Raw genomic sequence first — 16,275 nt, 5'->3', positions numbered from 1 at the left:
AAAGAAAAAACGTATGTATGAGAAATTTGAAAGGGAAAACTTTTACAAGTGAATTTGCTTGTAAACTTAGAAACAACTCTTCAAGCTTTTCAAGAAAAAAATAAACGACATCTATATCGAATATGCAAACCAGTATAACATTGACGAGGGAGAGTACCATCTCGATATTATATATGACAGGAAAAATGCAACTGTTAAAATCAATAGAATAGAAGACCTTGGAGAAAACGTTTATATTTCTACAAAAATATAACAACTTGGCATGGTATAGATTTCTGAGGATGTTAAAATCAGCCTGCAGATATCCAGTACACCCGGACTTTTGATTAATGGAACATATGAAAATGTTTTGACAAGATGCTGTCATGCTCATTTTCTGGTGCACAAAACTCTTTTTTATGCTTGGCAAATGACTTTTACGAAAACCTACAAAGTTATATGAACCGCCGAGTGGAAGTATTTCAGACTTTCAAGTATGGTTTACAACAGATGGAAGAAAGAGAATAGTTCCATTATACCATGCGTTTTACTTAGAACTTAGTTTCATATACAACTACTATCGAACGGTAAAAATATAATTTTTTAATACGGTTGAGGTGTTGGATTTGGTTGCCAACTTGACTGTGGTGCAGGTTCAGGCTGTTGTATAACAGGAGCTTGTTCTTCTGGTTCAGGGTCTTTAGGTATAATACCAACAAACTGACCTACTCTTTTACCAATATTTTTGACTCCGTTCCAAATTCCTCTTCCTACGGTTTTTATTCCATTCCATATACCTCTTCCAACTCTTCTGAAGAAGTTTCCAATACTACTGAAGAAACCCATTTTACTATATGTAAAAATCTAATGTCCGCCTAGTCTCTTACGTTTCCTGTTGAGTTCCATAGCATTCTTTAACTGGAGCTCATACATTCTGTTTCTCCTCTGGTAGAAAACATATTCTGGGTCAACTCCTGTGTTCGCGTCATCTGCATAAAGTTGTTTATATCCCACTTCAGGGTTTGTATAAAACTCTTTCCATCTCATATTTGCATACCATGGTGGCAAACCTAACGCAGCGTCATTTGACATGGCAGTTTGCATTTGTACATCTGTTGGCACTTGACCATAGTTTGCCATTGCGGTTTGTATTCTAACTTCATTTGGAATATTCTCTGGGTTTGGTTGTCCAGGTTGCTGTGCATTCGCTAAGTTCTGTGCGTCCATTTAATATTAGATAAAAATATCTCTTACGAGTACATATACTGGACATTTGCAGGCATTGGTTCATCTTCATATTCTCTATATCTTTCTGCCACGTCAAATAAATAAATGACACAATGGAAAAAACCTAAAACAAGTAGTCCTATTTCAAACCACATTTACTTACTAGTAAAATTTCTTTGTTATGACACTTTCTCCGGTTTATAGGACCTCTCTCATATTCTATCTTGTCATATCTAAACTCATAGTCATGTATGTCCTCTAACCATCTCATAACGGTTTCCAAACCACTTTTATCGGATGTAAAGTAAAAGCATGGACAGTTATGTAAAACGTCTAAAGTTTCTAAAGAGTCTCTCAAAGTCCAGTCTACTTGGTATTGAAAATCCCATGTGTTATAGAACGGCGGGTCCACTATAAAGAAAATATTTTCCTTGTCTTTATATTTTTCATACAACTCTGTCCAACGACATCTCACAAACTCTATACCCTCAATATATTTTTCTATGTCCTCTTTGAAAACATTTGTATAGTTAAGATATAAAACTTTTGACATAAGTGTTTCAATGTCATGAACTCTTATAGAACCACTATATAATAGTCTAGCAGATATACTATCCCAGTCTATATATTCTGCTTTTTTCAAAACCTCTCTCACAATATTTTTCTTATCTAATGGTATACGTTCCATCTTACCTATAGGTATCTTTTCTTTTAACTCTTTCAATATTTTGTTTGTGTCTGGTATATGTTTGAGACGGTTCGTATAGTTGTCGAAGTCATTGCATATAATCTTTGAGTCAGGAAATACAGTATGGCACAAATGAGATATATAGAAACTTCCACCGAACAAATCTACAAATGTTAGACCATTCGGTAGTTTCTTAAGTTCTCTCAATAGAATATCTTTACATCTACTCTTATTTCCAAAGAAGGGTAACGGTGGTTTTGTAAAATTCATTTATATATAATAATAAAAATGTTTTTTCCTGAAAAGTGACAGAAAAGTGACAAAACATGAAAACATATATAATTTGTGAAAAGCGACACATTATATAATGTTTTCGACCCAGAAGAAGGCTTCTCAAAGTATACTTCCTTGGAACGCCTGTAACTTTTCCTGTAGCGACGATAGACCCTTACTTGTCCGGACAAAGTTATACTAAACATCTTCAGGGCTAGAAGGGGCGCAGCCCCTGGAAGCCCCTCATACCTGACCTGAATGGGAAGATACGCTTCTTTTCAAGGACTGGTTTTCCGAATTCCTTGAGATAACGGTCATAAATCTTGTGAGCACGTGGGACAAGATTAGCAAATGTGAACCAAACAAATACGAGAGCGGCTGGTGATAATGTCAATATGAAATATCCAAACCATTCGATAATTTCACCGAGATAGTTTGCGGATGTTACAAATCTGTACATACCCTTGTTTGGAAGGCAGTGCTTTGTATCACCTGGTTTGCGTAAGTTTCTGATGACATGGTCTGAGTGAATGTTAATAAACATTCCTGTGAAGAAAATGATGGTTCCAATGATGAACTGTGGTGTGCAGAACCATTCATTTGTATAGTATCCTTCTGGTGCAGTGTAGAATAGCCAGCAGCCTTGGATATATCCGTTGCAAACGTTGAATGTAGCTCCCATGAGCATGATAAGGATTGGCATGTATGATTTGCCTTTAAGAAGGAATGGGAAGATGAATGATCTCTGGAAGTAGTGGATCTGGAAGATAATAAAGAATGTGAGATAAATCAACTGGAATCTTCTTTCAGAGAAGTACCAAAGGATGCAGAGAACGATGAATACTGGGCATTCCATTAAGATCCATGCTAACTTGTTCGGAATAGCTGGTCCCCATGATCTACTGGCGAATTTGCCATAGCCGGCGTTAATGAAGTATAAGGCAATGAAGACAAAGACACCAATAATGGACATTGTTGCCATGAATACCTTTAGACCTGAGTAGTCGAGGATGTAGTTTTCTATCATCAAATGAGAAATGATATAAAATTAGAACCAGCTTTTCGATATCAAAATTTGAAAGGTTTACATTATGATGAAATTTTAGATCATCTTCTCAAAATTTGGGTGAGATCAATTGATGAGCGTAATCTAAAATTCTGAGATTGTGAGAATCAAATAAGGGTTTCGTTTTGCGAAAAAAACGTACAATACGCAATTTCGCTAAAAAAACATTTAGCTAGCAATTTCGACCTTTGACTCCACTCAAGACGTCACTTTTTTAATTTTGCGGTATCATATTTTTGGAAAATCTTTATGAATATTATATAAAAAGTCTCTTTAATATCTATATTTCATATTTTTATCGATTTTTAAAGTTTTCGCGAAAAGTATTCAATTATTTTTGCTATTTGGTCGGGTAAATGTCAGATTTGCGACATTTTCTGATATGATATTCAGATTCTACGTTGATAATAATGCTTATAGAACCCTCTTGCTATTGTGTCAAAATTGCGAAACCGATAGCAAAAATATCTCGCAATATCAAAATTGAGATATTGAGTGAATTATGCATTATAGAGATTAAAAATCTGATTTGTGAAAACATCTCATCAGTTTCTAGCTAATTCAAAAATCTTTACTATCTTATTCGATTAAAATGAAAAGGGAATAGTTTCATTATGCTTTAAATGACAGCCTTATAATATAATCATAGTTTTCGCTCAATATGCAGCATTTTTTTTTCGAAATCTATGGTCAATATCCTAAATACTGATTGCTTTGCATTCATATCTCTTACATTTTCTATACCCACATCACTATTCATTGCTATTCCTATCTTTTTCATTTTTGTTTGTTTCTCATAATTTCTCAAAAAACACGATAACTTGATATTTGTAAATATCATACTTTATAACGTAAATAAGAACTTGACCTATTAAGAAATGCAGTAATGAAAAGAAAATCTGAAATTCATAAAAATTACAAGTTTCTGATGACAATTAGCTTAATTAAACCAGGTACAAGATTATATAATTGTATTTTCTATCCAATTATCCATATAATATTTTATCCAGAAAAAATAACTTGATCAATACCAAATGATTTTTTAACTAGTAAATAAAGTATTTTCTTTACACACACATTGTATATCATAGTTTTTTTTTTGGTTTCGCAAAACATCCAAAAACAAATATGCTATAAAAGTGACAATTTTAGCAAAACGAAACCCTTAAATCAAATGAAATCATGATAAATGGTGGAAATTTATATCGTAAATTAATGTCAAGTGAACGCAAAAATACTCTCAAAAATCTGACGAAATATAGAATTATAGGTTTTCTAACCCTTTGATAGGCTTTTCCGATAGCGTTTGAATTTCTACCAGAATACCCTGATAAATACGATTACTAGCAAAGATTGTCTATGATTTGAATAGCAAATCTTTTTAAATCTTGATCAAGGCATCCTCTTCAATATGTTTCAACTATAACCATTTCATGATATTGCTCTTTCTTATTGTTAATGATCCATCATATTAGATAATTAAAGATATTAATTCCATTTTTAGATGTCAAGCATAGTCCTTTCATCTTTTGAATATATTATTAATGAATTAAACAATTTAAAAACAGGATTCATTGCGTTGACTATAAAACATTTCAAATGGACAAATAATGTGATTTGAAATCGAAATAATTTACTAACAAATGAACATAAATTCAAGGATGAGGAGAAAATGTCTTATGTTAAAAACAGCAATATTGCAAGATCTAAAACAAATAGAGCCAAGAACAGTAATTCGTACATAACCATTTCCCACATGTCCGACATCTTCAACACTGTTGATTGAAGTTGGTGATGGGATTTCGGAATTTCCCTGGATTGTTATAGTATTTTCGAAGAAGAATCCAGAAGGATGGATGCTAGTTCCTAATGAGCTTCCTTGAGAATTCATCGCAATGCAGCCTGGGTGGCCGCTAATAAAAGAGCTACCTCCGCTTCCACCCGAAGTATATTCAGCCGCATCCACAAGATAAACAGATCCACCACGCCCACCATAGTACCCACCACCGCCGCTTCCAGCTGTAGATTTACCGTCTTCTCCTTTTCCACCTTGGAAAACTTGGTAGCCATATGTTTGCGTGGCAGCACTAGTCAAAGAAAGGGGCGAACCGGATGGAATTTGACCTTTGGTTCCTTTAATTCCACCACCATGCCCGCCTAGATCATAAATTGTGGGATTGTATGTGGCAGTTTTTCGATATCTCATATCAGTGGATCCACCTGATCCAGCAGAAGGGCCGTCGTGATTAAAATTATCATATGCACCAGGAGCGCCACCGTTAAATCCTGCAGTTCCAACATCTGGCGATCCTGCAACAGTATTGCCCCCTTTTGTCCCAACATAAAAAGTAAAATATGTATCATCTTTCAACTCAATATCTCCGCGAGTATATCCACCTTTTCCGCCGGGATAGTTATATGCGGCACCGATTGTATTCCCAGCACTTGCTCCCCATAACTCAACTCGATATTTTCCTCTTCGAAATTTTGTTTTATAAATTCCATTGTTAACTCCATAAAATATGTAGCACGCAGAATTATGACCATTTTTAGATATATCATAAACACTGGAACTCGGCGAATAATATTTAGTACAGGCTAATGTCAATTATGGTTTAATTCACTCTAATATATCAGATATTGGTATGGCTACTCACATGTGCTAAATTAACACTGAGGAACAAGTTTGAAAAAAATGTCAAAAACAAATGTGAAGAAATTCATTAAATGTGTATTCACATTCTGCATGAAATTCTCGTAAAGATTCATTAGTTTGATATGAGGATATTAATATAATCATTTATATTGAATCATCTTAGAAAATGTCCGAAATTACAAGTTTTCGCGTGATTTTTTCCCTCAATTATTGAAAAAGTCAGCTTGGAAATTTTGATTCTTTTGATCTTCAAAATAATAGGAATAGGATTTTATAATATCAAAAAAAATGAGAGGAAAAGTTATTCCCCCTCAATATATTTTGAAAATGAGCAAGGATCCTTCAATCGATCAAATTATCAAATTTGTTATATCCAGCAATCTTGATGAAGTCAAGAAGGCTATTAAAGGCGAACCGCCAATAGTTGCAGACTTCCCTATTTGCGGTAAATGGAGAAAAAATCTCACTTTACTGCATCTGGCAGCCGCATATGGTAGTCTAACTTGCATAACATTCTTTTTAGGTAAGATTGATATAAATTGTAGAACATTAGACGTTCTTTTTTAATTTAGAACTGGACTCCACTTCATTGTGCTGCTGCGAATAAGCATAGATCAGCTGTTGACGTTCTTCTTAAAAATGGGGCAGATGCAAGTATTGCAAATGATGATATCTTTTATAATTTTATTTTCAAACGCCTCTTCACTTAGCTGCGATGAATGGAAGTGCTGATGTTATTTTAGCTCTTTTAGCTTCAGGAGTTGATGCAGATGCTAAAACTGAAAATGGCTATAATGCAATTCACTATGCTGCATCAGCATCTTTGTCATCTGTGATAGATCCGCTGTTATTATCTGGTGCTGATATAGACTGTGCAGCAAAAGATGGCACAACGCCTTTGCATATTGCTGCAAAATTAAATGCCTTTAATTTTGCAAATGCTTTGATTAGCTTCGGAGCTAATGTTAATGCTCAAGATAATACTGGCTCAACGCCACTTCATTATGCCATTGCAAATTCCCATTTTAATGTTGCAAAGATTTTATTATCTAATGGTGCAGATGATTCCATCAGAAACAATGGAGGACAAACTGCTTCTGATACAGCTCCTGTTCCTATGATTAACCAGACAAGAGCATTCTTTGCAAATTGGGAAGATTGGGATGAAATGGTAGAGTCCATAGAAATTAAGTAACGTGCATTATATTTTGTATAATAAATAAACTATTCTATGAAAATTATATAATTACAACTAAGCTTACAAAAATTTGATATAATTAATCAATTATCTTTGCTGCAAGTGTGTATTTATCTTTTTATGGGAAAATGGTGTGTTCGTTGATTAAACAGCATAAATTAGAAATAATACCGAATTTTTTACAAACAAAACCAAATGTTAATGCTAAGATATTATTAAATACTATAACAAATGTAAAAGTAATAATGTTAGTCCTATTAAAACCTAATTGTATCTATATTTCGGAGAATATATTTTGTTCGAATGTTCCTGGTATTTGAAACTCTGCAACTACACTAGTTCCACCTGAATCAGAAGGAATTAGGAAGGTACATGTTTCGTGTTGATCAATTCCACCCAAATCAAAATGAATTGTTTCCGTTTTTGAAGGTTCAGGTGGTTCAGGTTGGATATTAACTTGTTTCTTCTTTAGTAATTGGGAATATCTGATTTTGACTTGCTATCCTGATCTATTTGTAGAAAGTGATTTAGCAATTTCTGACTATTTATTATGCATCTTTTGATGAGCATGAAGTATGTACTTGTCTTCCTCTTCTGTGAATGGTTCTGGATTCCTACCCAAAAATGATCTAAATCTCTCTTGAATAGCTTTTCTACTGTGTTTATCTTTAAAGATCAACTGTAGCTTCTCTAAAGCAAACTGTGGATTGTTTTCATACCTGTGAAACAATGATAGGATGAGAACGTCATCTTCTGCAGTGAATTTTCTAGAAGGTCGTTTGGCTATTGATGTGTTCAACTCTGGAAAATATATAATGTAATGTTATGAAAATAAAACTATCAAAAATGTAAGAAACTCATGATCGTGAAATTATTACTTATACATTGCAAAGGTAATTTTTAATTTGGGCCGGGAATTAAACCTTTCAAAATCTGCCAGCTAATTAAATGCTACGTACATACTATGGGTACATTACTGAAAAGAAAAACTGTTGCATGCTAAGATCAGTCATAATGTAAACCTCTCAATTTTATTGTCGTGGGAAGTATCTCAATTCCTTCAAAAAAATTGAAAAACTATTTAATTTTAAAAATATAATACTTTTAATTAGTTAATTAATTGGAGATATTTTTAAAAATCACTTTTGATAATACTTTTGAGAACTTTAATTAAAAAAATATATTCAAAAATATCCAGGATATCAAGAGGGAATTGTTCCTTATGAGGTATATAGTTATGATGTATACCTCATAAGGAACAATTCCCTCCTTAAAATGAGAAAACTTGTTCGAAATTGTTTATCATTTCGAACAAGTTTTCTCGTTTTTAATAACAAACTAAAGGCTATGAGGCACTGATTATATATTAGTGCCTCACAGCCTTTAGTTTCTAATAGATAGCTGGGAAACTTTCTCCAAATGATAAGTTATTCAGAGAAAGTTTCCCAGCTATCAAGAGGGAATTGTTCCTTATGAGGTATATAGTTATGATGTATACCTCATAAGGAACAATTCCCTCCTTAAAATCGTAGACATTTTTATACTTATTAATCAACCATTCAAAATCATATTCCTCTGAAAAGTTATTTTATTAAAAATTTAGAATTTTAATAAATATAGAGTTTGAATTTCATACAATACCTATATATTTTCAATAATGGAATTTGAAAACCATTCTCAAAAGTTCTCAGAAAACCTTTTTTTCATTAATTTTAAGAAATCTGAGTATTAAATTAAGTGATAAATTCGTTTGACACTACTTTAATTTTTAAATTCAAAAAATTATATGTGCTTCTTAAAATGACTCAAAAAAATTTTATTATAAAATAATATATAATATTAAAAATCCCACAACATTTTTTTACTTTACATAATCGTACTTCCTCGACGATTAATTTCCACTCAATTTCTATCGTTGACCGAACTTAGCATGCAACAAAACTCCAATTAAAAGTTCCAAAAAGAAAACTGTGAAAAAAAATTAAAGTCAATATTAATTGTTTATTCATTTTAACAGTAAAATTAACAGTAATTATACTAAGAATGTCAATGTGTAAGAGAATTCCCTTCTGTGAAAGAAATATTTTGGAAGAATTAAAAATCTATTCTAAAAACTTGTTGCAAGCAAATATTCGATTCATCAAGAGTAGGATATTAATGGCAATGATGGAAAATGATGATTTGAAGAATCAATTAAATAAAATTTTTTGAAATTTCTGTATTTTGTCAATTATTTTCATCTTGTTTGACTGATTTGATGTTTTCATCTGTCACTTTGTATATTATGAGTCTATCTGATGGATGTTCGATGTTTCCCTTGTCAAACATGTAAGAAGAAGCAATTGCAAGGAAATTTCCATCCGGAGAGAATTCTAATGCAGAAACAGATGTTTCGAATTGGAAAGGAATTGGTTGTAGCTTGTTTTTGTTTTTCAAATCCCAGAAATTCACCATTCCGCCACTGCAGCCTGAAACAAGGGTTCCTTCCTTAGGATGGAAGCATAAAGCGTTGATTGGGTAAACAATTGTCTTCTCTTCTTCTTCCTTTCTGTGAGAATGAAAAGCAAATCTTTGTGCTTGGCTTTTTAGGTCTCCGAAGTACTCTATTGCTACGCGCCCGTCTATTGATGATACTGCCCAACCATATTCTTCGGGATATGATGGACAGATTGCTCGTATTTGCATTTGTAAAGAAGATATTCTTTGTTCGACTGTAATTGCTTCTGGTTTTGTAAGATCTAGTATTACGACTGTATTCTTTGCTGTACAAATTACTACGTGATTGCTGTTTGAGCAAGCTGCGACTATTTTTTGACCAACATTATGAGAATGTAATGGTTCTTCATCACCTGGGAACCAGAAATGTACGTAACCATCCCAAGAAGCAGAAAAGAAGACGTCTACTGCCTTAATAAATCCAACAGAACAAACTCCTTGAGTATGTTTTTGTAGAATTTGGCCGTTTTTTGTGTAAAGTTTGCCATCTGCTGCTCCACAGACTACATTCTGATCATCGGACCATGTAGAACAGAGCAATGGTGAAGGAAATTTTGTTTCGAAAATTTTTTCTAAGTTTTCTAACGAATATATAGTTAAATTTCCACTCCATGCTGTTACGCAAAGTTGTTCACCAGTTTCAGGCAGAAAATGGAGGGAAGAAATTCCATCATCAGATGGAATATTAATTTCCTGAAACATTATAAAATGAAAAAAATAATAAATTTTTTAAAGAAAAGCTTTACTTTTTAAGGGTGCACACGAGAGGATCATGTAAACTTCAGAATTTAGAACCTTATTTTTAGGCATTATCTTGGCTACCTATTTAGGCTCGAAAAGCAAAAAATATCAAAAAATACAACTTGACTCCATTATGACTCTTTCATGGAGGTAGTTTTTATCCGCTAGTATTTTCCCTTTGAATCTCTTTACAATTCGAAATCAAATTCAAACCTCAGTAGAAGAAAGGAAGAATCGACTTACTACGGTTGTAATACGAATAAATACATATATTTAATTATTTTTATTTACATAATAATTGTTTGAAGCTCATATTCCATCAAATTTTTAAATAAAAACATTAAAATGTTGAAAATGTTCATATATTTTAATAGGGTTTTGGCACTTTATTGAGGAATTACTACATACATAGTCGAACTGAACTTGATATTTTGAAATTTAAATTATTTATCAAAATTAAAATTTAACTTGAAATTTATAATTATTTAGTCATATTTTGCATAATTCTAAGTAGATTTTGTAAAAAATCAAGAAAGAAAAATTTTAACGTGCTTTATTTTTTCTTTTTTATAATAATACATATTATTATATAATTAACATATTCATAATGTTTCACCCTTTCAAAAATATAATCCTCCTCCTCTCAAATAAACGTACATACGGGTGCACCCTTAAAATAAACTCAAAACCTACTTTCACTTTGTTTCAAAAACACGTGCAAGGTTGACATACTTCTGGTATCTACGGACTACTTGCTTATGGAGTTCAGATCTCATCTTTGTGAACTCCTCTGGGTGCTGTCTCTTAAGCTGGTTGTATCTGACCTGCATATCGAGGAATTCGTCAAGCTTCTTCTCATCTGGTGTTCTTGAGAACATCTCGATTGGGTTCTTTCCTTCCTTCTCTCTACGTGGATCGTAAGAGAAGAGTGGCCAGTAGCCGGAGTCGACGGCGAGGCGCTGAGCAGTGATGCCTCCCTTACCGCCAGCACCGAGAGCGCCGCGGATGTGGTGCAAGATGCAGTTGCAGTAGCAGACGATGAGGGATGGTCCGTTGAAATCTTCGGCTTCCTTGAGGCACTTGATGAAGTGGTTCATCTCCTTCTGGTTGCCGAATGCGCACTGTGCGACGTAGCAGTTGCCGTAGTTCATCATCATCCAGGCGAGGTCCTTCTTTGGTGTGTCCTTGCCGTTTGCTGCGAACTGTGCAACAGCGCCGATGTTTGTGGCCTTGGACTGCTGGCCGCCTGTGTTGGAGTAGACTTCGTTATCGAAGACAAGGACGTTGAAGTTCTTGCCGGAAGCCATGATGTGGTCTAAGCCGCCGAAGCCGATATCGTATGCCCAGCCATCACCACCGAGGATCCAGTTGGATGGCTTGACCCAGAGATCGTTGTTCTCGACGATTCTCTTGAGGTCGTCGTTCATGTTCTCCTTGATTGCCTTGAGGATTGGCTGTTCTAATCTGAGGGACTTATCACCATCGAGCCACTTATCGCTCCACTTCTTGAGGAGGTCGACAAGTTCCTTAGAGACCTTAGCGCACTTCTTCTGGTCCTTGAGGAAGTCGTCGACATCGTCCTTGAGGTGGCAACGGCGTAACTCCATGCCGACAGCCTGGCCGTAGCCGAATTCAGCGTTATCTTCGAAGAGAGAACGTGCCCAAGCTGGACCGCGGCCGTTCTCGTCTGTGATGAATGGAATACGTGGGAAGGCACCGCCCCAAACTGATGAGCAGCCGGATGTGTTGGCGATGACCATTCTCTTGCCGAAGAGCTGTGTGATGATCTTTGTGATCATTGTCTCGGAGCAGCCCTCGCATGAGCCTGGGAACTCGATCATTGGCTTCTGGAACTGTGAGCCACGGATGTTGAACTTGTTCTTGATGACATCGCCGTGGTTCTTGCACTTGTCGTTGAGCCAGATGAACATGTCGTTGTGGTGTGTAGCGCGCTTCATGCCCTTCTCAGAGCGGATCTCTGTCATGGAGAGAGCTCCAGCTGGGCAGTGGTTGACGCACAACTCGCAGCCAACGCAGTCGTATGGAGAAACTTCGATCCTGTACTTGAATCCCTTGACATCAGCACCCTTTGCGTCGAGTAATGAGAGGTCCTTCAACTCCTTCGGGATGTTCTTGACCTCTTGCTGGTCGAGTAAGTATGGGCGGATGACAGAGTGTGGGCATGTAGCACCGCACATGTTGCACTGGATGCACTTCTTCTCGTCCCACAATGGCATTCTTGGGCTGAGACCCTTCTTGAGCCATGAGCATGTGCCGAGTGGAGAAACACCACCAAGGCATGGCTGGAATGCAGAAACTGGAAGGCCAGCGCCGGCTGTGGCAACGCATGGCTCGATGACATCGGAGACAACCTTTGGCTTCTCGTGTGTCTTCTCTTCAAGGAATGAGATGAAGTTATGGTCCTTGAATGCGCCTGGAGCATCAACTGCTTCGGCCCATGATGCTGGGATTTTGATCTCCTTGAGAGCCTTGACACCTTCTCTTGCAGACAACTTGTTGTTGTTGACAACTTTCTCGCCGAGTCTGGAGAACTCCTTCTCGATCCACTTGTCTGTGACCTTGAGCCAGTCCTCGCCAAGAAGGCCGGAGAGCTGGTAGAAGCAGGCCTGGACAATTGTGGAGATCTTGCCGTGCATGCCGCACTTCTCAGCGACAGCTGTAGCATCGCAGACGAAGAGTCTGGCGTTCTTCTTTGCGAGCTGGCGGCGGAACTTGGCTGGAAGGTTCTTCTCGAGGAGTTCGACTGTGTCCCATGGGCAGTTCAAGAAGAATGAGCCGTTTGGAGCGAGCTTGTCGGCCATTGGGTACTTTGTAACGTAGGCTGGTAATGTGCAGCCGACGAACTGTGCTTCGAGGATTGTATATTGGGCTGTAATTGGCTTGGAGTCGAATCTGAGGTATGAACGTGTGAGTGAGTTTGACTTATCTGCGGAGTATGAGAAGTTGCCCTGTGCGTGCATTCCCATGACGTCAATGGCTGCCTTGATAGCGGCCTTGTTGGCGCCGATTGTGCCATCACCACCGAGGCCCCAGAAGATGGCCTGGATGGAGCGCTTGGCTGGTCCGAAGCCTGGGAGCTTGCCTGGTGTCAATGAAAGGTGTGTGACATCATCTGTTATGCCGACTGTGAAGCGCTCGATTGGCTTCTCCTTTCTCATGTTGTCGAAGACAGCCTTGGCGTGGAGTGGTGTGAATTCACGTGATGCAAGACCGTAGCGGCCACCAGTGACCTTGGCTGGGTGGTTAAGCTGCTTGCATGTGAAAGCAACGTCGAGGAAGAGTGGCTCTGCCTCAGCTGCTGGATCCTTGGAACGATCAAGAACGGAGATTCTCTTGACTGTTGGTGGAAGTGCGCGGATGAAATCTTCCATTGACCATGGGCGGAAGAGGTGTGGGATAACAAGACCAACCTTGTCACCGGCCATGAAGTCGATTGTCTCCTTGATGACTGGAGCAGCAGCACCCATGCAAACGATGACGTCTGTAGCTTCTGGATGGCCGTAGTAGTCGAAGAGCTTGTACTGGCGGCCTGTGAGCTTAGCGAGCTTGTTGAAGTTGTTCTGAACAATCTTTGGAATAGCATCGTAGTATGGGTTTGCGAGTTCGACTGTCTGGAAGTAGGCGTCTGGGCCTTGTGAGTGGCCGAGAATAATTGGATGCTGTGGGTTAAGAGCGCGTCTGCGGATTTCGTTTAATTTATCGAATGGCATTAACTGTTTCATCTGCTCCTTTGTGATTGGCTCGATGGAGTCGATCTGGTGAGAGAGTTTGAAGCCTTCGAAGAAGTGAACGAATGGGATTTCGGAGTCAACTGTGGACATATGAGAAACGGCGGCAAGGTCCATGACTTCTTGGATTGTTGATGAGCAGAGCATAGCGAAGCCTGTGTTCTTAACACACATAACATCTGCGTGATCGCCTTGGATGGAGAGAGCTTGTGTTGAAACAGCACGAGCTGCAACGTGGAAAACTGTTGGCCAAAGTTCACCAGCTGTCTTGAGCATGTTTGGAATCATTAAAAGAAGGCCCTGAGAAGCTGTAAATGTGCATGTGAATGTACCAACGGAAGCTGCGCCGTGTAATGCGCCAGCAGCGCCAGCTTCTGATTGAAGAACGCGAACAATTGGAACTCTGTCCCAAATGTTCTTTTTACCAGCGCATGACCATTTGTCGTATTGGTCACCCATTGGTGTAGATGGGGTAATTGGATAAAGGAAGGAAGCTTCAGACATGTTGTATGCAACATGTGCTGCAGCAGCATTTCCGTCCATAGGGACGAGCTTGGATGCAAATCTTGTTGTCTGATTAAGAGTCATATACTATCAAGAATGTGATATGAAATGAATCCCGATCAGCGTTTCCAATTCAATTTTGAAGAAAACGATGAATTTTTCTTATAAATAATCGTCAACTTTACAAGTATTTGTGAGCGTATCGTTTTTCTTTTTCGATTTTATTATTGAAAATAAGGTCCTGATATGATAAAGAGTTGATGGAATTTTTCTCTTAAAATGAAGTCAATGTTTCAAATAAATTCTCTACTTAGAGATAAAGATCTAAATGGTATACACATAAAAATAAAGATTTTTTATAATTTCTGAGTTATATTAAAGTTTTACGCACTTTTTCAAAGAGAAACAATATTAAGAAAGACTGGTAATAGCCATTAGAAAAAACTTTGATCTAATTCATTTTTGTTAAGGAATTGAATGATTTGAAATGGTTTTCATTGAAATTTATCGTCTCATCACTAATCAATTTTAGTACTAAAGTTGGCCGGTTCCTAATCTAAAGGATTGCTTAGTTCGTTAAAAGAAAGCTACACAGCTAATCGGAAGGGACTTATATGAATTTTGAAATTATTTGATCCTCGATATTTCTTGGATGGTTGGTTTACTTGGACATATTTGTTTAATTTTTTAGTTATCCCATAGATTAACAACTCTAATAGCCAATAGTTTTTTGCTCAAGTTGGTCAATGCATTGTGAGGGTATGAACTGATTCCGATTTTATAGATGAATTATATGGTATATTAATCCTGGTTATGACGCCGATTGATTCCCAAAATACAACGAATAAATCAAACAGATTAAAACTCGGTTTTTTAAATTTTCATTTTAATTAATTAAAAATACTTTAGACGTGTTTGTATGTAAAAATACTTACTAACCTTGATATCTATTTCAAAATATAAAAATTTGAAAAGATAGCAGATTTTTGTCAGAAATATTTAAATCAAAAAATTCCGTTAAAAACAAGATTTGAATAATAGGCTTGGACAACTGTTGCGAGTGATTTATCCAAAACGATATTGTATAAAGCTACTTTCAAAATTGAATTGGAGAAAAACTGTTAGAAATGTGACATTTTATAGAAAGTTTATTCGTCGAGTAAAAGCACTCTCTAATCTTGCACTTCTTTTATTCGTTAATATCAGAAAGTACTAGACTTAACAGATTATAGATTCCATGGTATCATTTATTTTTATGCGTAAATTTTATTAATGACATAATATTAGGTCATTATACTCAATTGTACTGTAGTTTCATCATATTAAATGTTCTTTACTATATCTTCTTCGTACTAAAATTGAACAAATAGAAAACAAATTTTTTGCATTATTATTTTCTTTAATGAATCCGGCCAAGAGTGTTAGCATCAATGACTTTTACATCTATGCATGATTTTCTTTGCAAACAATTTCTATTTCGGACTTCCGATTATCATATTGATACAATAGCCTCTTTAATTTCAAATGGCCTTTTTATATTGCGCTTATTTACATACTGTTGAAATAGAATATCAAGTTATCCATCTTCGATCAACTGACCACAAAATCGGTTCTGAAACTTTGATGCCTTATTAACAATTTTTCTTATGTCTTTAGTTTGTATTTATGAAGTACTATCGAACTATATAAAATGAAATC

The 16,275-nt window shown here is 36.3% G+C and overlaps 7 protein-coding genes across 7 annotated transcripts, besides 1 other annotated feature; 1 reads left to right on the top strand and 6 right to left on the bottom strand.

The window, feature by feature from the left end:
• Positions 1-582: 582 nt before the first annotated feature.
• TVAGG3_0342750 (serine threonine-protein phosphatase family) lies at positions 583-825 on the bottom strand (the record flags this gene model as incomplete). Its single annotated transcript, XM_051230788.1, has 1 exon — positions 583-825. The coding sequence occupies one exon, from the start codon at positions 823-825 to the stop codon at positions 583-585; it is 243 nt and encodes an 80-aa protein (XP_051100518.1).
• Positions 826-843: 18 nt separating this feature from the next.
• TVAGG3_0342740 (uncharacterized protein) lies at positions 844-1,206 on the bottom strand (the record flags this gene model as incomplete). Its single annotated transcript, XM_001313666.1, has 1 exon — positions 844-1,206. The coding sequence occupies one exon, from the start codon at positions 1,204-1,206 to the stop codon at positions 844-846; it is 363 nt and encodes a 120-aa protein (XP_001313667.1).
• A 1,175-nt stretch (positions 1,207-2,381) lies between these two features.
• Positions 2,382-3,194, bottom strand: TVAGG3_0342730 (3-oxo-5-alpha-steroid 4-dehydrogenase protein; the record flags this gene model as incomplete). The annotated part of the gene is made up of 1 exon (XM_001313667.1): positions 2,382-3,194. One exon carries the CDS (start codon positions 3,192-3,194, stop codon positions 2,382-2,384), a length of 813 nt encoding a protein of 270 aa, XP_001313668.1.
• Positions 3,195-4,754: 1,560 nt separating this feature from the next.
• Positions 4,755-5,761, bottom strand: TVAGG3_0342720 (glycine-rich protein family; the record flags this gene model as incomplete). Its single annotated transcript, XM_001313668.1, has 1 exon — positions 4,870-5,439. The coding sequence occupies one exon, from the start codon at positions 5,437-5,439 to the stop codon at positions 4,870-4,872; it is 570 nt and encodes a 189-aa protein (XP_001313669.1).
• Positions 5,762-6,220: 459 nt separating this feature from the next.
• Positions 6,221-7,162, top strand: TVAGG3_0342710 (Ankyrin repeat family; the record flags this gene model as incomplete). The annotated part of the gene is made up of 1 exon (XM_001313669.2): positions 6,605-7,084. One exon carries the CDS (start codon positions 6,605-6,607, stop codon positions 7,082-7,084), a length of 480 nt encoding a protein of 159 aa, XP_001313670.1.
• A 1,733-nt stretch (positions 7,163-8,895) lies between these two features.
• On the bottom strand, positions 8,896-10,285 carry TVAGG3_0342700 (spindle assembly checkpoint; the record flags this gene model as incomplete). Its single annotated transcript, XM_001294376.2, has 1 exon — positions 9,314-10,285. The coding sequence occupies one exon, from the start codon at positions 10,283-10,285 to the stop codon at positions 9,314-9,316; it is 972 nt and encodes a 323-aa protein (XP_001294377.1).
• A 52-nt stretch (positions 10,286-10,337) lies between these two features.
• Positions 10,338-10,995: a mobile genetic element.
• A 24-nt stretch (positions 10,996-11,019) lies between these two features.
• TVAGG3_0342680 (sulfite reductase (ferredoxin) protein) lies at positions 11,020-14,661 on the bottom strand (the record flags this gene model as incomplete). The annotated part of the gene is made up of 1 exon (XM_001313670.1): positions 11,020-14,661. The coding sequence occupies one exon, from the start codon at positions 14,659-14,661 to the stop codon at positions 11,020-11,022; it is 3,642 nt and encodes a 1,213-aa protein (XP_001313671.1).
• Between the last annotated feature and the right edge of the window lie 1,614 nt (positions 14,662-16,275).

The sequence above is a fragment of the Trichomonas vaginalis genome, chromosome V (assembly GCF_026262505.1).
Source record: "Trichomonas vaginalis G3 chromosome V, whole genome shotgun sequence".
Lineage (NCBI taxonomy): Eukaryota > Parabasalia > Trichomonadida > Trichomonadidae > Trichomonas > Trichomonas vaginalis.
The sequence above is the reverse complement of the archived record's forward strand: the minus strand, read 5'-3'. Positions and strand labels throughout refer to the sequence as shown.